At 40.5% G+C, this 24,706-nt stretch overlaps 2 protein-coding genes and 1 pseudogene across 3 annotated transcripts; all 3 read left to right on the forward strand.

Moving 5' to 3' along the window:
- The first annotated feature begins 4,001 nt into the window (after positions 1-4,001).
- On the forward strand, positions 4,002-5,645 carry LOC139432843 (E3 ubiquitin-protein ligase TRIM21-like). Of its 2 annotated transcripts, XM_071203340.1 has the most exons (2): positions 4,002-4,228; positions 4,265-5,645. In XM_071203340.1, exons 1-2 carry the CDS (start codon positions 4,002-4,004, stop codon positions 5,643-5,645), a joined length of 1,608 nt encoding a protein of 535 aa, XP_071059441.1. The 2 variants fall into 2 exon arrangements, with proteins under 2 accessions (XP_071059441.1, XP_071059440.1); XM_071203339.1 differs by having other exon boundaries at positions 4,002-5,645.
- Positions 5,646-13,409: 7,764 nt separating this feature from the next.
- Positions 13,410-21,154, forward strand: LOC117448359 (E3 ubiquitin-protein ligase TRIM21-like). Its single transcript, XM_034085641.1, has 2 exons — positions 13,410-13,525; positions 18,730-21,154. The coding sequence occupies exon 2, from the start codon at positions 18,736-18,738 to the stop codon at positions 20,374-20,376; it is 1,641 nt and encodes a 546-aa protein (XP_033941532.1). The 5' UTR covers positions 13,410-13,525; positions 18,730-18,735; the 3' UTR covers positions 20,377-21,154.
- Positions 21,155-22,988: 1,834 nt separating this feature from the next.
- LOC139433927 (E3 ubiquitin-protein ligase TRIM39-like) lies at positions 22,989-24,639 on the forward strand (annotated as a pseudogene).
- Positions 24,640-24,706: the final 67 nt, after the last annotated feature.

Genomic DNA, 24,706 nt, shown 5'->3' on the forward strand with positions numbered 1-24,706 from the left:
TATGAATAATATGATGTCATACATTTGGCTAACCCCCCCCCCCAAAAACAGAGTGAACCAACCCCACATGTTTAGTCTTAAAAATGCACCAAAATAGAAAACTGAGTCTGATATTTGTAAAATAGTCAATCTGATGAGTTTCAATATAAACATTAACAGATAAAACATTTTTTTAAACTATTTGTATCCGTGAAACAACCAGCTCACACTCTACACTGCAGACCAGTCAGACCTGTTCCCCCACATGTTTTCAAACTGTGATACATGTCAATGCCTTTTTACCAACGTACGGCGAATGAAAAAGGTACATTGAGGTGTGGAAGTTGGAATCAGTGGTGCATGAGTGTGCATCACTGCAGTGGTTAATCTAAGCTGCACGTTGTCAGTGGAAAACAAAAGACATTGAGTTAAAGAAACTATCTTTGGCAAAAAGGAAAAACATACTGGCGGTTAGGCATCCATTACATCAGGGATGTCCAAACTTTTTTGGGCCACATATAGAAAAACATACAAAGGACTGGGCCACTATAGAGGAGAGGTATACTGCCTCATAAGTTGAGTTATAAGTTAGCAAAATCAATCAAATGTAGGCAAATCATGCATTATACTTGAATGTGCTTTAAGAAAAAACAGCTACATCACAGCTCTCCAGAGAGATTAATGTATGTTGTTGGCAGCTCATTCCTTGAAACAGAAGATTGATTATAATAAGAGGAAATATGAAGGGTGCATTTTAAGGTTGTTATGGAAATAAGTTATTAAATGTATTCAACTTTAATTGATGGAATTATTTTGAAAGTGGGCTTATTAGCACATGAATACTAATGTGTAATATATGTTAAGTAGTACACTAAAGAAGTACAATACAAGACAAGCACAAGTTTCATGTATGGGCCATATAACATTATACTTTTGGAATTAGCTGAGGGCCAATTCAAAATGGCTTGCTGGCCGCATTTGGCCCCCGGGCCGTAGTTTGGACACCCCTGCATTCAATGAATGCCTGATGTGCCTCACTCATATTGATGTTATCTCTGTCACTACCCGATCTGCCGCCCTGCCCTATCTGCAGGCCGCATGTGCGTGACTACGTACGCCAACTCTAATAGGACATTTGACACAGTGGCTTTTGGCAAAGCACAAAAAGAAAACTCGAGAGAGATGAGTTATTGTTATTACAACGTGACTTCACTATTATTTAACAACTCTTTTTATTGCGTTCTTTTATTGGGTTAAGTACATTGTCAGAATAAGTGAGAAATTGATTTAACTTCTGTTAGACAGCTATCATACTGAATAAATATTTACTGTGAATGTGTGCAAAAATGTATGGCATATGGCTGTCTAACAGAAGTTAAATCCATTTCTCACTTATTCTGACAATGTACTTGACCCCAAATAAAAGAACCCAATAAAAAGAGTTGTTAAATAATAGTGAAGTCACGATGTAATAACAATAACTCATCTCTCTCGAGTTTTCCTTTTGAGCTTTGCCAAAAGCCACTGTGTCAAGTGTCCTACTTGAGTTGCCGTATGGAGTTGTCCAATATGGCGGACCATCTCGCACATGCGCACTGCAGCCAGTTACTGTGGGCTTACGAGAGGCAGAGCTCGTCCCTGCCTCACTCCTCATGTAGTTGTAGCGGAGCTCGGCCAATTTGCTGATTTTTACTATAAAAAGCGATTGGAATCAAACAGAAATCACACAAACAACACAGATCAGTGGAGACCTTTTATTATTATTACTATTTAGTTTTTCTTTAGTTGTTTTTCCATTACATTGGAGTATGACAGGTGAGGTTCTGCCTGTCTCCCCTGACTGGCGGAAGGAGTTTAGTTGAAACGGAAGGCAGGTCATGATTGCGCTGTGATTGGCTCAGAAGGTAGAGCGGGGCGGGCTCAAGTTCAGAACTTCGGATTCAAATCAACATGATGGAGGGAGATGAATGTTGAACTAGGAGCAGAGAAATAATCATATATTAAAAGACAGCAGCATCATTAGAGACCGACCAGAGTGACAAAGTGTGTCACTTTGCTGAAGGATAGTTGTGACCAGCTATCCAGGGCAGTCTTTAAAGACTTTCCAAGGTGTAAAATGCTGCCGCCGGAGTACTGATTGGAAGTAATGCTGATATCATGTCGACCATATGCTCTTAAAATACTCTGTCCAACAATATAAGTCTCATGAAGAACGGTGTTTTAACGCTTTTTCAAAATAGCAGAGAAACATGCATTCTTGTTCTCGGGAGGGGACATTGACAGAGGATTACTCTAATCAGAGAATCAGAGAAAGTATAGTGGAAACGGAAGGCAGGTCATTATTGCGCTGTGATTGGCTCCGAAGGTCGAGCGGCGCGGGTTGATGTTCAGAACTTCGGATTCAAATCAACCTGAATCCGTGTATCTTTCGGACCATTTGTTTTTATTTATTAAAAAAGTAAATGGAAGAGCGTCTGCGAAACTCACGGAAGTGATTTCAAAACAAAAGCACTCGTTTGTTTGGATTGGTGATAATATTATAAACAAGGGAAACAAGGTGAATTTAGCGATCACAACGAAAACGGCCAAGACACACATTGAGCCCAGAAAATGAATGTTATTAAGGGATGTAGATATAATAAGCCTGTGTCTAAAGTGGACAACATTGTTAGGAGATTTAAACTATACAGCGGTTCTGGACTGCGGTCACTCAGCGCCTCTCCACTTTGTTTTTTCAAATCAGCTGCTCTCCATTTTTTTTCCTGCTATATTTGATGATCGATACAAATATTTGTTTCCCTAAGTTCTTTATAAAACTAACACTGTTGGACTCAGTACTAGTTGACTGCTACCAGAAATAAAATGAAGTACTTTTACTGTGTACTTTTTGAGTAATCCTCTGTCAAAGTCCCCTCCATAGTACATAATGCATGATTTCTGCTGTGATAAAAAGACAATTTTACCATTAGTTCTTAATGATATTGATTCTGTTGGACTCAGTACTAGTGCAAGTACTTTGACTGTGTACCTTTTGAGTAATCCTCTGTCAATGTCCCCTCCTGAGTACAATAATGCATGTTTCTCTGCTATTTTGAATAAGCGTTACAACACCGTTCTTCATGAGACTTATATTGTTGGACAGAGTATTTTAAGAGCATATGGTCGACATGATATCAGCACTACTTCCAATCAGTCACTACTTCCAAGCAGCATTTGACACCTTGGAAAGTCTTTAAAGACTGCCCTGGATAACTGGTCACAACTATCCTTCAGCAAAGTGACACACTTTGTCACTCTGGTCGGTCTCTAATGATGCTGCTGGCTTTTAATATATGATTATTTCTCTGCTCCTAGTTCAACATTCATCTCCCTCCATCATGTTGATTTGAATCCGAAGTTCTGAACTTAAGCCCGCCCCGCTCTACCTTCTGAGTCAATCACAGCGCGATCATGACCTGCCTTCCATTTCCACTATACTTTCTCTGATATATACATACATATATTGTCCTCAGACATGCATATATTATTTATAATATTAAATGTAAACACTGAATGAATGTGCATGAGAGCAAAATAGATAAATATGAGCGTTCAAATATATGAATATGAGCACTATATGTGTGAGTGACAATGTAGGAATGTGTGCATTGAAATATGATAATATGAGAGCAAAATGTATGAAGGTGTGAGTGTAAATATATCTGTGTGTGAGGGTGAAAATGTATGTATGTAAAAGGAGAATGTATGTGTGTGAGAGGACCAGTATGAATTACGCTCATAATATAATAGTATTTGGAATTAAATGTATTGCGATGAAGATCTCCATGTTATCACTTTGTTTTCTTGGTTTGGTGATCTCATGGAAATAACAACACTGCAATTCAAATCAGAGCTCTCTTTCACTCAGTTATTCATAACATTGTAACATCATCCAGGATGACTCACAGTTTGATGTTTTTGTACAGATAATCAAAAGTGATTGAATTGTTGATTTTTTTCACACGTTTTGTCCCCAGAGAGACATGTCTGCTGCCAGCTGTCTGCTGACTGAAGATCAGTTGCTGTGCTCCATCTGTCTGGATGTGTTCACTGATCCAGTCACCATACCATGTGGACACAACTTCTGCAAAGCCTGCATCTCTGAACACTGGGACAGAAATGTCCCAAGTCAGTGTCCCAACTGTAATAAGCTCTTCTTCCCAAGACCTGAGCTGCTGGTCAACACTTTCATCTCTGAGATGGCTGCTCAGTTCAGACAGTCAGCTCAACAGAAAGCCAGCAGCAGCAGCTCAGAGCAACACGTTGTCAAACCAGGAGAAGTTCCCTGTGACGTCTGCACTGAAACCAGACTGAAGGCCCTGAAGTCCTGCCTGGTGTGTCTGGAGTCCTACTGTGAGACTCACCTGGAGCCTCACCTGATAAGAGCAGGCCTGAAGAAGCATCAGCTGATCGACCCTGTGGAGAACCTGGAAAGCAGGATGTGTGTGAAGCATGATAAACTGCTGGAGCTGTTCTGTAAGACCGACCAGGTGTGTGTCTGCATGCTCTGCACGGTATCAGAGCACAAGACACATGATGTTGTTCCTCTGAAAGAAGGATGTGAAGGAAAGAAGGCAGAGCTGGGGAAGACAGAGGCTGAAATTCAGCAGATGATCCAGAAGAGACGACTGAAGATCCAGGAGATGAATCGCTCAGTGGAGCTCAGTAAGGAAGGAGCAGACAGAGAGATAGCAGATGGTGTTCAGGTCTTCACCGCTCTGAAGGAGTCTGTTGAGAGAAGCCAGGCCGAGCTCATGGACACCATCAAAGAGAAGCAGAGAGAGACAGAGGAACAGGCTGAAGGCTTCATCAAAGAGCTGGAACAGGAAGTCTCTGAGCTGAAGAAGAGAAGCTCTGAGGTGGAGCAGCTCTCACGCTCTGAAGACCAGCTCCACCTCCTCCAAAGCTTCACGTCCCTGAACGCTGCTCCACCCACCAAGAACTGGACAGAAGTCAGGGTCCGTCCACCTTTATATGAGGGGACTGTGAGGAGAGCTGTGACTCAGCTGGAGGAGACGCTCAGTAAACAGATGAAGAAGCTGCTCGAGCTGGAGGTGAAGAGGGTCCAGCAGTACGAGGTGGAGGTGACTCTTGATCCTGATACAGCACATCCTGAACTCATCCTGTATGATGATGGAAAACAAGTGAAAGGTGGTTATGTGAAGAAGAATCTTCCAGACAATCCAGATAGATTTGATACTTGTGCTTGTGTTTTATCAAAGCAGAGTTTCTCTTCAGGAAGATTTTACTACGAGGTTCATGTTGAAGGGAAGACTGAGAGGGAGTTAGGAGTGGCCAGAGAGTCGATCAACAGGAATGGAATCATCACACTGACTCCTCAGGATGGTTACTGGACGATATGGTTGAGGAATGAAAATGAGTGCATAGCTCTAGCTGATTCTCCAGTCCGTCTCTCTCTGAAGTCTCAGCCTCAGAAGGTGGGGGTGTTTGTGGATTATGAGGAGGGTGTGGTCTCCTTTTATGATGTTGATGCTGCAGCTCTGATCTACTCCTTCACTGGCTGCTGCTTCAAAGATAAACTTTACCCATTCTTTTGTCCCTGTAACAACGATGGTGGTAAAAACTCTGCCTCTCTGATCATCTCTCCTGTCAATCACACTGAGTAGAACAACCATTTGATTTTCAACATAAAGATTCACTCTCACCAAATGTAATGTACGGCATGTATATCATTGGGGAAGTGCATTGTATATTTGTTGTTAATGTTTTAGCTTCTGATTCTGTACTTTTGAATAAGAAGAATTAACTTAGTCCTTGAATGTATGGGTGTTAATCTCCAAACTTTGTATTAGCTCCTAATCATATATTATATTTTAAATATTGTAATTTAGGGGAACCTGTAAGAGATTGTTATCTGGTTTATTTCAGGGCACATTTAAGGATTATTTTTTGATTTATTTTGTTACACTTTTTTTGGAACATTCTGATTGTATAATATTCAGCTGCATTGGTTTTCTGGTCTCAATCTGTTATGTTATTTCCATTTCATATTGTCCAACTCTCTCCAGACTATTTGTATAGTTTAAACATATTCACAATTTAATAAAAAGCTAAATAAATGTCCCCTGGATTTCTGTCTTCATTGTTTTGTTTCCCTCTCAAGTAATTTACAAATACCTCAAATGAATAAAGAAAGGTGAAAACGTGAAGTCAATTTAAAATATGGGTAAAGCTAATAACATTCAAAGCTGGAAAACTTGTAAAGAAGTCTTCAGTACAGGCAGTTTAACCCTTTAATTGCTTTTTTCTAAAGTTTCTAGGTTGAAATGACAAATACATTGCCCATTTCTATATTATCAAACCGATATTTCATCTATACCACCCCCATATAACACTGTTATTACATCATTAGTTCACCCACATTACATACATATAACATCAATATTACACAGCCTGTCGAATGACTGTATCCCACAAGACTCCTTTGTTTACTTTCAGAACATAGTTACATCACTATGAAATCAGGAATTTTTCAAATAAAGGTCTTGCCATGATTCATCTCTGAACCCCAGATTCAAAACTGTGTTGTCCTCGGTCAAAGACCAAAAAAGAGTTGGGGTATTCTCCCCTCAGACACGCTCTGCCTCGTCCTTCTTCTAGATTAATCACTGGTCCAAACTTTTGATGTTGCATCCATCTTCCTCCGGCCAGTGGATGCTGTGGTCGATCTCTGCTGATAACGCTGAATCACAGAAGGTTTTATTAAGCGCAGGCGGTGATGGAGACAGCTGCTGAGTCTTCTATAGATGGACAAGACGGCAGAGAATGAGGGCTCAACATAGTTAGTCATCTTTAATACAGCATTAACTTTGTGTCATTATTACATATACTGTAATGAAAGTTGCTGTGACAAATGAAGGATATCCTGTAACTCCTGAACAGGGGCGGATCTAGACACATATTCATGGGGTGGCAAGAGGGTGGCAGGAGAATTTGAGGGATGGCATCCCCTGGCAGAAGTATATGCTGATTTAATCGCAGTCATGTCAATCAATCAATCAATCAATCAATCAATCAATCAATCAATGTTTATTTATATAGCCCAATATCACAAATGTTACATTTGTCTCAGTGGTCTTCACAGTGTGTACAGAATATCAGTATGACAATACGACACCCTCTGTCCTTAGACCCTCTGTCCTTAGACCCTCTGTCCTTAGACCCTCACATCGTACAAGGAAAAACTCCCGAAGAAAACCCACAGTTTAAAGGGAAAAATGGGAGAAACCTCAGGGAGAGCAACAGAGGAGGGATCCCTCTCCCAGGACGGACAGACGTGCAATAGATGCCGTGTGTAAATTGAAAAGATAATACATTTGCAACATAGGTAGTCCAAATGTCTGGAAATGCATGTGTGTATAATAGGAAGATGAATCCACGAGGATATCCATCCAGGACCGATGATCCAGGACCACAGCCACGACTCGCGATCCAGGGCTCGCGATCCAGGACACAGGACCGCAGGATCATCCATGACTCCGGATCCCGGCGTATATAGACACCAAAAAGAAAGACATTTGGGGAAGCTCGGTTAATCGGAACATGAGAGTACACAGGTATAGACAGAGAGAAGGAAGAAGTAAGATATCCCCGACAAACTAAGCCTATATCAGCAAAACTAGGGGCTGAATCTAATCAGCCCTAACTATAAGCTTTATCAAAAAGGAAGGTCTTAAGCGCGCTCTTAAAAACGGATAGGGTGTCTGCCGCCCGAACACAAACTGGAAGCTGATTCCACAAATGTGGAGCTTGATAAGAAAAGGCTCTGGCTCCCATTGTACTTTTAGAGATTCTAGGAACAACCACCAACCCTGCATTCTTGGAACGCAATGCCCTAGTAGGACAGTAGGGTATAATGAGTTATTTAAGGTAAGATGGCGCCTGCCCATTAAGGGCTTTGTAGGCGAGAAGAAGAATTTTAAATTCTATCCTGTGTTCTATAGGGAGCCAGTGTAAGGCAGCCAGAACAGGAGTAATGTGGTCCCTTTTCCTAACTCTGGTTAGTACACGAGCTGCAGCATTTTGAATCAGCTGAAGCGACTTGACTGACTTCTTGGTACTCCCTGATAATAAAGAGTTACATTAATCCAGCCTAGAAGTAACAACTGCATGGACTAGTTTCTCTGCATTGTTTTGAGGCAAGATATGCCTGATTTTTGCAATGTTACGTAGATGGAAGTAGGCGGTCCTTGAAATTGATTGTATGTGGGCGTTAAAGGATAAATCCTGATCAAATATAACACCAAGATTCCTTACAGTCTCACTGGAGGCCAAATTAATGCCATCCATAGTTAGTATATCTTTAGATAATTTGTTTCGTAGATTCTTCGGGCCAAGTACAATAACTTCAGTTTTGGTCGTGTTTAACATCAAAACGTTTAAGGTCATCCACGTTTTTAAGTTCTTAAGGCAGTCTTGAATTGTATTTAGATGATTAATTTCATCAGGCTTGATTGATAAATATAATTGAATATCATCCGCATAACAATGAAAGTTTACAGAATGATTCCTTATAATATTGCCTAACGGAAGCATATATAATGTGAACAAAATAGGTCCGAGCACTGAGCCCTGTGGCACTCCATGGCTAACTTTGGTTTGCGTGGAAGATTCATCGTTAACACGTACAAACTGAGAGCGTTCAGATATATAGGACCTAAACCAGCCTAAAGCAGTTCCCTGTATGCCAACTAAGTGCTCTAGTCTTTGCAATAGGATATCATGGTCGATAGTATCAAATGCAGCACTGAGATCGAGCAAAACACGAATAGAGACAAGTCCCTTGTCTGTGGCTATTAGAATGTCATTTGTGACTTTAACCAGAGCTGTCTCTGTGCTATGATGTGTTCTAAAGCCAGACTGAAAATCTTCAAATAAATCATTGTTTTTTAAGTAATCACACAACTGTTTTGCGACCGCTTTCTCAAGAATATTTGAGAGGAACGGAAGATTAGAAATAGGTCTATAGTTGGCTAAAACCTCTGGATCGAGGTTGTGCTTTTTAAGAAGCGGTTTTATCACTGCTACTTTGAATGATTGTGGAACATAGCCTGATAATAAAGACATATTCATAATATTCAATAAAGAAGTGCTAATTAATGGAAAAACTTCTTTCAACAGCTTAGTTTGAATTGGGTCTAACATGCACGTTGATGGTTTAGAAGAGAGAATCATTTAATGTAATTGTTCAAGGTTTATGGCTGAAAAGCATTCTAGTTTACTATCTAGTGTAATATTATAACTTACGTTTCCGGGAGCTGTTGATAACACTATACTGGTCAAAGGCAAGAGGTCATTAATTTTGTTTCTAAGAGTAACAATTTTATCGTTAAAAAAGCACATAAAATCATTACTACTGAGTGCTATGGGAATAGAAGGCTCACTCGAGCTGTGGCTCTCTGTCAGCCTGGCTACAGTGCTGAAAAGAAATCTTGCATTATTCTTATTTTCATCTATTAATGAAGAGTAGTAGGCTGCTCTCGCTTTACGCAGTGCTTTCTTATATTCATTGAGAGTAATATGCCAAATTAAACGAGATTCTTCAAGTTTAGTGGAACGCCATATCCTTTCAAGTTGTCTAGACTTTTGCTTTATTTTTCGAGTTTCGGCATTATGCCATGGAGCTAATCTATGTTGTTTTATTTTCTTGTTTTTCAAAGGAGCAACAGAGTCTAATTTTATTCGCAGCGCATCTATAGCACTATCAACAACATGATCAATTTGGGGTAGTGTACATTTTGTATAAGTTTCCTCCCCTACATGCAGACATGCTATCGAGTTAAGTATTGGTGGAATCTCTTCCTTAAATGTGGCTATAGCACTAACAGATAGGTTTCTGCTGCAGTAGCTTTTGACTAATGCTTTGTAGTCTCGTAATAGTACTTCAAAAGTTACTAAGAAATGGTCGGATAAAGCAGGATTATGCGGTTCGACTAATAGTTGCTCAATTTCAATACCATAAGTCAGAACAAGGTCGAGAGTGTGATTATAGCAGTGGGTTGGTTTATTTACACTCTGATAGAAACCAACATAATCTAATATAGAGTTAAATGCAACAGTAAGGCTATTTTTATCATCGTCAACATGAATATTAAAGTCACCTACGATAATTACTTTGTCTGTTTTAAGAACCAAAGTTGATAAAAACTCAGAGAATTCTGATAAGAATTCTGAATAAGGACTTGGTGCACGATACACTGTAACAAATAAGATTGGCTGCAAAGTTTTCCAGGTCGGATGCGTAAGACTAAAAACGAGGCTTTCAAAGGAGGTATACTTTAATTTTGGTTTAGTATTGATAAGTAAACTTGAGTCAAAGATTGCTGCAACTCCACCTCCTCGGCCCGTGCCTGGAGCAATATGAGTGTTGATATGGCTGGGTGGAGTGGCCTCATTTATGCTGACATATTCTTCATGTCTCAACCAAGTTTCAGTGAGACAGCATATATCAATATTATAATCTGATATTAAATCATTTACCAATATTGCTTTAGATGATAGAGATCTTATGTTTAAGAGACCACATTTAATCTTCCTGTTTTGTTGCACTGTAGTAGTTGTTACATTTACTTTTATTAGGTTATTATGTATGACACCTCTATTAGGTTTTACCTTAAATTGTCCTTGGGCAGACACACACACCGCTAATATTGGGTATTTTATTGGGTTCGGGATTCCTATGGATGACTGCCTAGGAGAGAGCGCAAAGAAGCGTGTAAGACTGCGACTCCGCCTCCTGGTCTCAACTCCAGTTTGTCATGGATTAAGTCCACAAAACCCTGAAATGTTTGCCGAAATGAGATCTGCACCTTCCAAAGTAGGATGAATGCCGTCTCTCTTAATCAGACCAGGTTTTCCCCAGAAGGCTGTCCAATTATTTACGAAGCCCACATTGTTTGCTGGGCACCACCAAGACAACCAGCGCTGAAATGATGACATGCGGCTATACATGTCATCATTGATCAGATTGGGGAGGGGACCAGAGAAGATTACGGTGTCCGACATTGTTTTAGCATAACTACACACCGACTCCACATTAAGTTTGGTGCATTCTGATTGGCGTAAACGAACATCATTACCACCGACGTGAATAACAATCCTACTGTCAATCAATGTTAACTTGGAAAGCTACAATATTTATATTTTAACTCAATATCATTAGGTGACATTATTGTGGCACATCAGTAAAGCCTTACATAGACATATATAAGGTGGCAGACATCATTTAATGAATTTTAGCTGAACAATAACTGAATGAGTTTGTTTCACTCTTAGACCAGCAGGGGTACCAAATCTATGCAGACTGCTGCAATAAGTACATTCATGAACTGTCTCGTCGATGTATGTCTGAATTAATATGATAATATTAACAATCATATTATTCCCATGAGCTGTCAATCACTGTTATGATTCACATATTCATTTATTATTAAATAAACTATATTTTTTGGAGGAGTTAATGATGAACGTTCCTCAAGATGCTTGCTCACCCTCCTTCAAATTTGAAAGACAAGTAATTACGATCATATATTAAAATAATCAAAGGAACAGTTCCGCGCCCCACAACTTCATTGCAAACAGTTACAACCTTGACTTTACATCAGAAAGAACACACATTAAAGAAGTGACTAACTGCATCAATTAGGGTTAAAAAACGTGTATTCAGCTAAAACATAAACATCGCTGCAGTTATTATCCAGTGGAAAGCCCTTACCTACTGGCCTAGTTAAATGAAAGTGGTTACTTCTTTTTGGCTGGGCAGTGAAGTTTTACACACCGTCTTATTTGACTTTCTCAGGACTTGAAACAGTGTTTTGGGGGCAGACCCCCTCAAAGAAGAAAAATATTATACACACGTAAGGTCATCATCTTAACAGTTGTTTATGCTCATTGAGTCATCCGTGAGCAGAGCATCAAGTTGGCATGCCTATAACAGCTGAATGCGGCGATTACCATCTTGTTCCTTAAAACGCCTCACAAATTTATTAAGATGTAAAGCTATGGTGCGTTTAGATTCAATGCTGAGTACAGCCAAACTTGACAGTCTCTTCTCTGTCATTGAAGACCGCAAATACCTAATTCCTTCCGTCTACTTGGATCCGAAATGCTTCAAGTTCTCTTTCAAAACAAAGCTGTCAAATGGGGTGGCAACTAGGGTGGCAAGGCATTTTTCTGAGGTGTCAGCTGCCACCCCGTGCCACCCCGTATAACCGCCACTGCTCCTGAACCACCTCCATAACCAATCTGTTGTTTGCAGAGGTGGAAGGTTAGGGTTAGTACGATGTTTGAAGTTCCTGTAGTTTACTTCAGATAATACAACATGTAATCAACAAATAGTTTGTCATGTATTATTTTAGGTTAAGACAACATTTTATTGATATTTCTGTGAAATTCACAAGATACATGGTGGTATATTTAAAAAAACAATATACCATTGGGCTGCTGGTGGTAAGAGCTGCCAGGTAAGCGGGTTTGAATCCCGAGCACAAAAAAATTGTAGGCAATGCCATCCCCTCTTTCTCCTCGTTCTCCTCGTTTCAACCCTGCATCTCTAATGAAGTCGCTCTCTGGTCCAAAACATATCTTTAAAAATAAATAAATCAGCGCTACCTTTACCTTCTGCAATTTTTAAATAACTTAAAATATGAATCAATAATTATAATCCAACATTATTTTTCTGTATGTCACCGATTTCTTTATCTGGTTCTCCTTAATTGTATGAACACACATGCATTGTCAATTACGATTTGAGGTACAATATTTTATTTGTTTTTGATATATCAGAAATATATTTCTGGTCAGTCCGTGGAAACCAAAAGCTGTACTGTATTTTCCATACAGCCATAATTTATTATATATTGTGATTATTAAAATCCAAACCATATTGTTTCTAAACATTAAGTAGTGTTTCAGTGTTTTCAACAGTTACCTTGTGATTAAAACTGGAACTCTAACACGGGAGAACAGAGTTTACTTTAAAAAGGAATTGCAGTTTAGTTTAATGGGAGACATAATTGTATGGAAGCTAAAGTGAAGGAAGTAGAATATAAAATGATTGCCCCTAAAATATCTTAAATACAAATCAAAATCAAGTTAATAATGTTTGCTTTTCTCTTTTTCTGTCAACTGTAGTATTTCAGCTCCAAAACACAAAACCACTAAGTCATTTAAACTCTCTGAGATTGATGGTATTTGTAGTGTTTGCAGCAGAAAGGATTATGGGAGTTGAAGAGTAGGTGGGGTCTCAACCGTTGGAGAAAGAAAGGCCTTGTTGCTCCTGTAGTTCCTCCTCCACTCCCTCTTGGTGACGGGCCACTGAGAGGTGGAGCTACACCGAAATAGGAGAGCTTCAACTTCCCAGAATTGAAAGTGAAAGCTTGTCTGAGCGACACAACAGCTGCACGTGTCTCTGCTTCTCTCTAAAGAAACACTCGACTGAATCAAGCAGCTTTTCTCCACAACACAGCAGAATCTCTGCCAAACACTGGTGAGTAAACTACAGAGACAATCACTAACTAAATATTTGAACACGATTTAGTTTAATCAGAATATGAGGCTGGTACGTCTGTTCAGACATATAGTGAATATAATGCCGTATAAATGTGTCTTTTAAGATAAAAACGTTTACATTTAGACTTGAGTACAAAGCAGGTTTAAAACCAAATCCAGTGACTGAACTCTGGCTAGTGAAGTTTAGACGGGGTAACGTCACAGTTAGCATTAGCTTAGGCTCATTTCCAGGACTGTTTCCTGTATGAACTCAAAGCCTCAGCTCTACTCAGACAGGAAGGCCACTCAGCGCCGCAGCCAGGGAAAATGTTTAACATAAATTACATACATTTTTTATGCAATCCTGATTCTCCTCTTTATCCTCTTTTTCCAAGCTGACTCTCTGACACTTACTCTCCCTCAGACGCTTTAATACAACAAGTAATATATAGAAATCATACCAAAATACATTAATTATATAATAACCAACGCTGCATCACGGCAAGATGTGAACATGTGACGATTTACCATGCTGGCAGACGTGAAGATGTCACGATTTCGTCCCTTCAAACGTGACAATTACATGGTATTGTTAACCCATGTTAACCAGTGGAGAAATACCCGGAAATGCGAAGCAAATGCTACCCCGACGGTCGGTTGTTATTGTCAATATTAATTTAATAATGATTGTATAGTAGGGCTGCAACAAACGACTAATTCGATAATCGATTAATATCGATTAATGAAACGATTAATCGACTATTCGGACTATTGTATGCCTTGCACAATTTCTCAAACGCTCTTATTTAGCCATCAACTTTTAGATTTAGCTTGAGGTTGTTTTTAGGCATGTGGAAACTAACAATGAAGACAATAAAGATGAATACTTGATTCAAAAATACATATATTATTAAATTAACTAAACACATTTTGAACAAAATTAACATTGCTTTTAATTTAAATTAAATAAATAATATTTCACATCAAAAGAAACAACAGTGTTTTAACAAATCGTAATAAATAATCTGATGAGAGAATTGTAAACAGAATAGCTGAAACTTTAACAAAATAAATAACTCAGTTTCCTCTAATCATTAACCCATGTTTGTATAATGTAGTTAACTCCGTGTGTTGCTGCTAGCATACATAACACCTGACGTGGAAACGTTACTCGTGGATGGGGCTAGAAAGAAAGACAGTCCAACCTGGTGCATTCCTCCGTCTGAATGTGGAGCGCTTTTGCTAAATGTTTAGACAAATTGCCCTTACATGCTAAACTCTTATTGCGCTTTTGGCAACGAGCATTGTCCACATCGAGACGGGTAAAGATTAACCACACCTCGGAGCGCGTTCTCTCCGCCATCTCCGCAGTGTGTTGCTGCATGTAGCAGCCGCGTGTGTGTAAACAGCCCTGCCCCCTCGCATACAGACGGGGGAGAGAGATCTCGTCTGATCGAAAATACATCATAGACGCATTTGTTTGTCTTTTTGCATATTAGAAACGAGTTGGCGACACTAAGACTGCGATATAATGTTTTTGTAGCAATAATACATGACATATATTTTTTAAATGTCTCCAGTACCGATAAAAAGATCAATAACCTTGCAGCTTAACAGCGGGTAAAACACATGTGATGACGTCACCAACGAATCGACGACTGAATTAGTTGGCAACTAATTTGGTAATCGTTTTTAATCGATTAAGTCGATTAGTTGTTGCAGAGCGCATCGAGTTTAAAATACCATCTACAAGCTGATGCTGACAGCCCCGCTCCTGCCGCCCGCTTGTGGCAGACCACACTTCCACGCTCACCGGCAGGCACCGACTGGCCATCGGGAGGACCGGGAGGGTGTGGGTTTGTGTGGCCCAGCGAGCGAGAGAGAGACCTTACGTGCATTACCGTACCGCAGTGTGAACGCGGCTATTGTTGTTGTTAGCATCTGGTGCTAGCTAGCTGCGCTAACGGAGCTGTTTAAATGAAAACAGAGGAGCCCCCTATCGACACAACTGCACCGAGCACTTGACTTTATGCAGGAAGCCAGACAGCGGGACATTGTAGGAGAAGTCAGCACACTCATGATTGCAGCAACATGATTGCAGCGTCCAGGCAGCTCCCGTTCGAGCATATGCCTTGAGTTGCACATAGCTCCAACGATCACACTCACACACACACACACACACACACACACACACACACACACACACACACACACACACACACACACACACACACACACACACACACACACACACACACACACACACACACACACACACACACACACACACACACACACAATTTGTATTGTATGAGAGAGGTTCCAGGTTGAATTGAGACGAATATTTGTAATGTTCAGAGGTTGTTGTGTTTAATATTCATGAGAATATTTGTCATTGTTCAAATGATAATAAACATTAGCATAAAGCATATTTGTATACAAGAGTATTAAAAACTTGAAAAATATTCCTCTAAGGTACATTTAGAACAGATAAAAAATGTGCGATTAATTTGCGATTAATCGCGATTAACTATGGACAATCATGCGATTAATCACGATTAAATATTTTAATCGACTGACAGCCCTAAAATCTATACATCAGTATTTACTAGCAGGGTAAGAAGTACTCTGATCATTTATTGAATTGAAATACCACAATGTGGACATTTACAAAAAAAAGTAAAAATATGTAAAGAATATCCTTTTTAAAAAGTACAATGTATTATACAATTGGATTATAATTATTTATGGATCAATGTGTAGAACATTTTATTGTACTGCTTGGTAAATTACCCTGAGGTTTATTAAATCATAATTTAGTTGATATTTTTGGTGGAGAGGTATAAATACAAAATATGAAAGAAACTCAAGTACAGTACCTGAATAGATGCACCTTTTTCCTCTCCCTCTATCATGGTCCTGTTTTGTGTGTTTTCTTTCAATACATATGCTGAATTAATGTGTAAGTTAATCATTGTTAATTTATTAATAATCAAATTTAGGCTCAACAATATAATATCATATTGTTTTCATTTATTATTGTTGTGAAAAAGATATCCATGTTGTCGCCTATTTTCTTGGCTTGGTGATTTCCAATAAATAACACTGAACTGCACATCGGGTTCTTCTTCACTGAGTTTCTATTTGCATGTTATTCAGGACGACTCATAGTTTGATTATTTTTAAACAAATAATTAAAACTTTATTTAAAGGTCCCCTATTATACTGTTTTTCATCAATATATTACAGGTCTCAGTTATATACAAAACATGTCTCTGAAGTGAAGGCTCCAAACACCAAACAGTCATTGCAGCATTACCCATAATCCCCTCTGTTTCAGCCCTGTTTCCAAAGTGCTGATTACTGTTACTTTAGATGAAAATAAGGAGCCCCTACCCACGCCCCTCTGAGAGACATTTAGTTAAAAAGAACACAATGGTGCTCTAGGAGGAGATTCAGGTGATCAGGGGGGGGGGTACCTTGGTTTCTGATTGGCTAATGGTTACACAAGACAACACATCGTTATTAGAGATGTCCCGATCCGATCACGTGATCGGGGATCGGAGCCGATCACGTGATTTTCAAAAGATCGGAATCGGGAGGAAAAGATCGGGGATCGGGATTTTTTTTTTTATATAAAATAGTTTTATTATTTGATTTAATGTTACAAAACAAAAATGAACATGTTCACGTCTTAAAGTCATCCTGAGGACTTAGTTTTGGTTTAAAATTACACAACATCATGTATGTGTTCTGTTGGGCTTGTTTTCAGACCTGGTTGCTTATTTCTCTGAAATCTGGCAACAGAGTGGGTGCAGTGTCTAATAGTAGCAGTAAGCTAACGGGAGGCTACGTTCAGCTGGTGACTCGGGAGTCGGGACAGAGAAAATGTCAGGAGTTTGGAAGTATTATAAAATTGAAAGCGAAGGCAGTGTAACAGCCAGATGCAATGTTTGCAAGGCAGAGGTTCCGCGTGGTGGAAAGAACAGAGCTACGTTCAACACGACCAATCTAATACGCTACCTGAGAAACAAACGCCAACAACAACACAACGAGTACACAGCGGCCACTCAGGTAACGGCACTGAAACAACCGACACTTTCAGAGACTTTTAAAAGGAAAGAGAAACTGCCCCAGAACAAAATAACAGCCAAGATAGCTGAATTCATCGCGTTGGATGACCAGCCGTTATCTGTTACCTTTTTTTTCTCTTAATGCATTGCATAAAGATCGGATCGGGAAAAATCGGTATCGGCAGATTGTCAAAATCAAATGATCAGAATCGGATTGGGAGCAAAAAAAGGTGATCGGGACATCCCTAATCGTTATGACATCATAAAGTGGCCAAAATCTGAACAGCTCATTTTCAGACAGGTTTTTATAGAAATGTATCAAAAAGAGAGAGAATATTTGTTCCTGAAACTTTCAGAGTCTCTTTACACAGAGGGGACACATGTTGATGTAGAAGAGACATGAAGAAGAGGGGACACATGTTGATGTAGAAGAGACATGGAGAAGAGGGGACACATGTTGATGTAGAAGAGACATGGAGAAGAGGGGACACATGTTGATGTAGAAGAGACATGGAGAAGAGGGGACACATGTTGATGTAGAAGAGACATGAAGAAGAGGGGACACATGTTGATGTAGAAGAGACGTGAAGAAGAGGGGACACTTGTTGATGTAGAAGAGACATGAAGAAGAGGGGACACATGTTGATATAGAAGAGACATGAAGAAGAGGGGACACATGTTGATGTAGAAGAGACATGACGAAGAGGGGACACATGTTGATGTAGAAGAGACATGGAGAAAATGGGACATATGTTGATGTAGAAGAGACATGAAGAAGAGGGGACACATGTTGATGTAGAAGAGACATGGAGAAGAGGGGGCACATGTTGATGTAGAAGAGACATGGAGAAGAGGGGACACATGTTGATGTAGAAGAGACATGGAGAAGAGGGGACACATGTTGATGTAGAAGAGACATGAAGAAGAGGGGACACATGTTGATGTAGAAGAGACGTGAAGAAGAGGGGACACATGTTGATGTAGAAGATACATGAAGAAGAGGGGACACATGTTGATATAGAAGAGACATGAAGAAGAGGGGACACATGTTGATGTAGAACAGACATGAACAAGTGGATGTTGCATAATAGGTGACCTTTAATGTTTTTTCCAACATTTGTGTCCCCAGAGAGACATGTCTGCTGCCAGCTGTCTGCTGACTGAAGATCAGTTTCTGTGCTCCATCTGTCTGGATGTGTTCACTGATCCAGTCACCATGCCATGTGGACACAACTTCTGTAAAGCCTGCATCTCTGAACACTGGGACAGAAATGTCCTGAGTCAGTGTCCCAACTGTAAAGAGGTGTTCAACATAAAGCCTGAGCTGCGGGTCAACACTTTCATCTCTGAGATGGCTGCTCAGTTCAAACAGTCAGCTCAACAGAAAGCCAGCAGCAGCAGCTCAGAGCAACAAGTTGTCAAACAAGGAGAAGTTCCCTGTGACGTCTGCACTGGAACCAGACTGAAGGCCCTGAAGTCCTGCCTTGTGTGTCTGGAGTCCTACTGTGAGACTCACCTGGAGCCTCACCTGACAAGAGCAGGCCTGAAGAAACATCAGCTGATCGACCCTGAGGAGAACCTGGAAAGCAGGATGTGTGTGAAGCATGAAAAACAGCTGGAGCTGTTCTGTAAGACCGACCAGGTGTGTGTCTGCATGCTCTGCACTGTTTCAGAGCACAAGACACATGATGTTGTTCCTCTGAAAGAAGGATGTGAAGGAAAGAAGGCTGAGCTGGGGAAGACAGAGGCTGAAATTCAGCAGATGATCCAGAAGAGACGACTGAAGATTCAGGAGATGAATCGCTCAGTGGAGCTCAGTAAGGAAGGAGCAGACAGAGAGATAGCAGATGGTGTTCAGGTCTTCACCGCTCTGAAGGAGTCTGTTGAGAGAAGCCAGGCCGAGCTCATCGACACCATCAAAGAGAAGCAGAGAGAGACAGAGCAACAGGCTGAAGGCTTCATCAAAGAGCTGGAACAGGAAGTCTCTGAGCTGAAGAAGAGAAGCTCTGAGGTGGAGCAGCTCTCACGCTCTGAAGACCAGCTCCACCTCCTCCAAAGCTTCACGTCCCTGAACGCTGCTCCACCCACCAAGAACTGGACAGAAGTCAGGGTCCGTCCACCTTCATATGAGGGGACTGTGAGGAGAGCTGTGACTCAGCTGGAGGAGACGCTCAGTAAACAGATGAAGAAGCTGCTCGAGGTGGAGCTGAAGAGGGTCCAGCAGGATGAGGTGGAGGTGACTCTTGATCCTGATACAGCACATCCCTATCTCATCCTGTCTGATGATGGAAAACAAGTTAAACATGTTGATGTGAGGAAGAATCTCCCAGACAATCCAGAGAGATTTGATTATTGTGCTCGTGTCTTAGCAAAGCAGAGTTTCTCTTCAGGAAGGTTTTATTACGAGGTTCTGGTTAAAGGGAAGACTGAGTGGGTTCTAGGAGTGGTCAGAGAGTCGATAAACAGGAAGGGAAGCATCACAGCAACTCCTCGGGATGGTTACTGGACGATATGGCTCAAGAAAAGTGAGTGCAAAGCTTGTGCTGATCCTTCAGTCAGTCTCTCTCTGAAGTCTCAGCCTCAGAAGGTGGGGGTGTTTGTGGATTATGAGGAGGGTCTGGTCTCCTTTTATGATGTTGATGCTGCAGCTCTGATCTACTCCTTCACTGGCTGCTGCTTCACTGAGAAACTCTACCCTCATTTCGGTCCGAGTCTTAATTATGATGGTAAAAACTCTTCTCCGCTGATCATCTCTCCTGTCAATCACACTGAGTAGAACAACCATTTGATGTGATGTTTTCTATCTTTGATGCTATTTACTACAATTACAGGCAGATTTTTCAAAACAAAATGTATATCATGTAAGGTCTCATTGATTCTAATGACTGCATAACCTGCACCAAAGAACACGAAACAATTGCATGTCCATTAATGTCTTGAGCCAAGGAAATTAGTTTTTATTGTATACATACATACAGAGCCCGATCTGCTTAAAAAAACACTTCTCGTATAATACCTCTCACTGCCTGAACAATAGACACAGGCCATCACTGCAAGTCTAACCATAGGGTGTTAAATAACTCAAATTAAAATGTCAAGAGCCACTAATTTGGTGATAGCTAACTAGAAGGCCAACCTGTCGTGTTAGACACTACCACACTGTATTAGGCATTCATAATCAATCTTATTCTCAATGCCACTGGTACATGTAGTGCAAAAGGTGCACCCACAAAACGCATTTGTTTTTGACCACTTCCAGTAGTTCTCCAGGGGGTGGTTTTATGGTATTCAGGTCACCTCTTGTATGTCGGGGTTGGTGGAAAGACAATGGGGTAGTTTTTCTTCCATAATGTTTTGTTGACCGTATGGTCCATCTTTAGTTATGGTGCGTTTCATTTCTTTATTAAACAGAGCTGAACTGCGACTTCATTCATTAGGAGTTTGATTTCGACAAGAAGGACAATTAACTAAACATTTTAAATGCAGAACTTTTACTTGTAACTGAGTATTTTCAGTGGTGGTATGAATAAAACTGAGTGTTTCTCAAATACAAATTGTAGTTGGACTTGTTTTTTGTTTTTTTGTATTGCAACCTTCTACTTCTACTCGAGCAACAGCTTTGGAAACGTTCCAGATTACATCAGTAGCGCACTGATACACACATGTACTGCACACAAGCATTTTAGATTGATAACGTGCATTTTGATGATAAGACTTTTATTTTGAAAAAAGTTGTAAATCCAGGAATTCTACTCATGTTTGAGTATTTTAACAATGTTGTATTCATACTTTTACTTTAGTAACTCATGGGCGTACTTCCTCCACTCCCTCTTATTTACGGGCCACCGAGAGGTGGAGCAAACATGTAAAAGAGGAGGGCTTTATCTTATCTTCACTGAATTGAAAGTTAAAGTTTGTCTCGGCGACAGCAGAGCTTCAGTCGAGACACGTCTGTTTCTCTCCAAAGAAACACTCGACTGAATCCAGCAGCTTTTCTCAACAACACAGCATAATCTCAAACACTGGTGAGTACACTACAAAGACAACATTACTATAACATATTTGGTCAAATGTTTGAATCTGAATGTTTTACATACCTCATAAAGAATTGTAAACCAAATATGTTGTCAATGAAAGATTTGCAATAAGTATTAAACTTTTGAAACAAAACCCAGTGACTGAATTCTGGCTCGTGAACATTGTACAGAAGACATTCACAGCTAGCACTAGCATAAGGCTAATTTACAGACCTGTTTCCTGTAGTAACTCAAAGCCTCAGCTCTGCTCAGACATGAAGTGCCACTCAGGAATCTGAAATGCAAAACCATATTAAATCTAATATAGTGAATCCAGAGTAGCAGCTTCTGTCTTTTCTTCTGCATGTTTATTGAGTCTGATTCTGTATTATAATCCTCTCTCTGAAACTCCTCTTCCTCCTCCAAGCTGACTCTCACTCATTGAAGGCCTTCAAACAAAAAGGTGTTTTTTTATTTGGTCTGGTCCCTCAGATACTTTAAATAAACGTAAAATAAAAACAGTCAATATTAATAAATGAGTTAAGTTCAATATTAAAGTGGAATTTAATACATATTTAGCTTATGTTAAAGTAGTTTCACTCTAAAACAAGAAGGAACAAGTTAACAGTGGTATATTAAGTTTAAGTGTGAAAACATCTACAATACTAAAAACTTAGCCTAATATCTGGAAAATTGTTCAAACCATAGAAGGCTGAAGGGGGCTTTAGCTAGATGACTTCATATCTGCCCCATTATCCATTTGAACTAAATTAAACGTTTTTGAATTCCTTTAACAGTGAACGCTGTTTTTATCTGTGAATCAACAAGCTCACACGCCACACTGCAGACCAGTCAGACTTGTTCCCCAACATGTTTGTACAGGGCGATACATTTAAATGCTCGTTACCATGGTGACCAGCGGCTCGTTGGGCGGAACGAAGGATAAGAGTAGCATGACAAATGTACCAATGATAAATTGATTATGATTTAAGTTAGTTAAAAATTAAAAGGTACATTCAGGTACTGAAGTTGGAAACAGTGGTGTCAATACAGTGGTTTATATGCACCGCATGTTGTCAGTGCAACAAAATACCTTGAATAACAAAATATACTATCTTTGTGAAAAGAGTTTGACACATTGGATTTGGGCATCCATTACATGAATGCCTAATATGACTCACTCATACTGATGTTCTCTCTTCAAAACTTCCTGCGTCACTGACAGCATCCCAGGCAGGTATGCAGACCAGCTGTAGACATAGTGCGGACGGGATTTACAGGAGCCACAATGACCCATTGTTTGACTTTGAACAAATAATACAAAACATACTAAATAAAAATCTTGTTTTGCACACTATTTCAGAGTGAAGATATGTCTACTGTCATCTTTCTGCCAACTGAAGATCAGTTTCTGTGCTCCATCTGTCTGGATGTGTTCACTGATCCAGTCACCATACCATGTGGACACAACTTCTGTAAAGCCTGCATCTCTGAATACTGGGATAGAAATGTCTCATTTAAGTGTCCCAACTGTAATAAGCTCTTCTTCCCAAGACCTGAGCTGCGCATCAACACTTTCATCTCTGAGATGGCTGCTCAGTTCAGACAGTCAGCTCAGCAGAAAGCCAGCAGCAGCAGCTCAGAGCAACACGTTGTCAAACCAGGAGAAGTTCCCTGTGACGCCTGCACTGGAACCAGACTGAAGGCCCTGAAGTCCTGCCTGGTGTGTCTGGCCTCCTACTGTGAGACTCACCTGGACCCTCATCTGAAAAATGCAGGCTTCAAAAGACATCAGCTGATCGACCCTGAGAAGAACCTGGAAGGCAAGATGTGTGTGAAGCACGATAAACTGCTGGAGCTGTTCTGTAAGACCGACCAGGTGTGTGTCTGCATGCTCTGCACTGTTTCAGACCACAAGACACATGATGTTGTTCCTCTGAAAGAAGGATGTGAAGGAAAGAAGGCTGAGCTGGGGAAGACAGAGGCTGAAATTCAGCAGATGATCCAGAAGAGACGACTGAAGATTCAGGAGATGAATCGCTCAGTGGAGCTCAGTAAGGAAGGAGCAGACAGAGAGATAGCAGATGGTATTCAGGTCTTCACCGCTCTGAAGGAGTCTGTTGAGAGAAGCCAGGCCGAGCTCATGGACACCATCAAAGAGAAGCAGAGAGAGACAGAGGAACAGGCTGAAGGCTTCATCAAAGAGCTGGAACAGGAAGTCTCTGAGCTGAAGAAGAGGAGCTCTGAGGTGGAGCAGCTCTGAGGTGGAGCAGCTCTCACGCTCTGAAGACCAGCTCCACCTCCTCCAAAGCTTCACGTCCCTGAACGCTGCTCCACCCACCAAGAACTGGACAGAAGTCAGGGTCCGTCCACCTTCATATGAGGGGACTGTGAGGAGAGCTGTGACTCAGCTGGAGGAGACGCTCAGGAAACAGATGAAGAAGCTGCTCGAGCTGAAGAGGGTCCAGCAGTCTGAGGTAGAGGTGACTCTTGATCCTGATATAGCACAACCCAAACTCATTCTGTCTGTTGATCGAAAACAAGTGAAACATGGTGATGTGAGGAAGAATCTCCCAGACAATCCAGAGAGATTTAATTATTCTCCCTGTGTCTTAGCAAAGCAGAATTTCTCTTCAGGAAGATTTTATTACGAGGTTCAGGTCAAAGGGAAGACTGAGTGGGATTTAGGAGTGGTCAGAGAGTCGATAAACAGGAAGGGAGAGATCGAACTGACTCTTCAGAAAGGTTACTGGATGATAGTGTTGAGGAATGGAAATGAGTACTCAGCATGTGCTGTTCCTCCATTCCGTCTCTCTCTGAAGTCTCAGCCTGAGAAGGTGGGGGTGTTTGTGGATTATGAGGAGGGTCTGGTCTCCTTTTATGATGTTAATGCAGCTCTGATCTACTCCTTCACTGGCTGCTGCTTCAAAGAGAAACTCTACCCATACTTTTGTCCCGGTCTTAATCGTGGTGGCAAAAACTCTGCCTCTCTGATCATCTCTCCTGTCAACCACACCGAGTAGAACATCCATTTGATGTTTTTTGTTTTTCTCTGATACTTACTTCTATTATTTACAGATGTTATGATTT

Source organism: Pseudochaenichthys georgianus, chromosome 6 (assembly GCF_902827115.2).
Source record: "Pseudochaenichthys georgianus chromosome 6, fPseGeo1.2, whole genome shotgun sequence".
In the NCBI taxonomy this organism is placed as follows: Eukaryota; Metazoa; Chordata; class Actinopteri; order Perciformes; family Channichthyidae; genus Pseudochaenichthys; species Pseudochaenichthys georgianus.

Bases quoted from the DNA above. Each gene is read 5' to 3' on its own strand.
- LOC117448359 (XM_034085641.1), top strand. From the start codon at position 18,736: ATGTCTGCTGCCAGCTGTCTGCTGACTGAAGATCAGTTTCTGTGCTCC.
- LOC139432843 (XM_071203339.1), top strand. From the start codon at position 4,002: ATGTCTGCTGCCAGCTGTCTGCTGACTGAAGATCAGTTGCTGTGCTCC.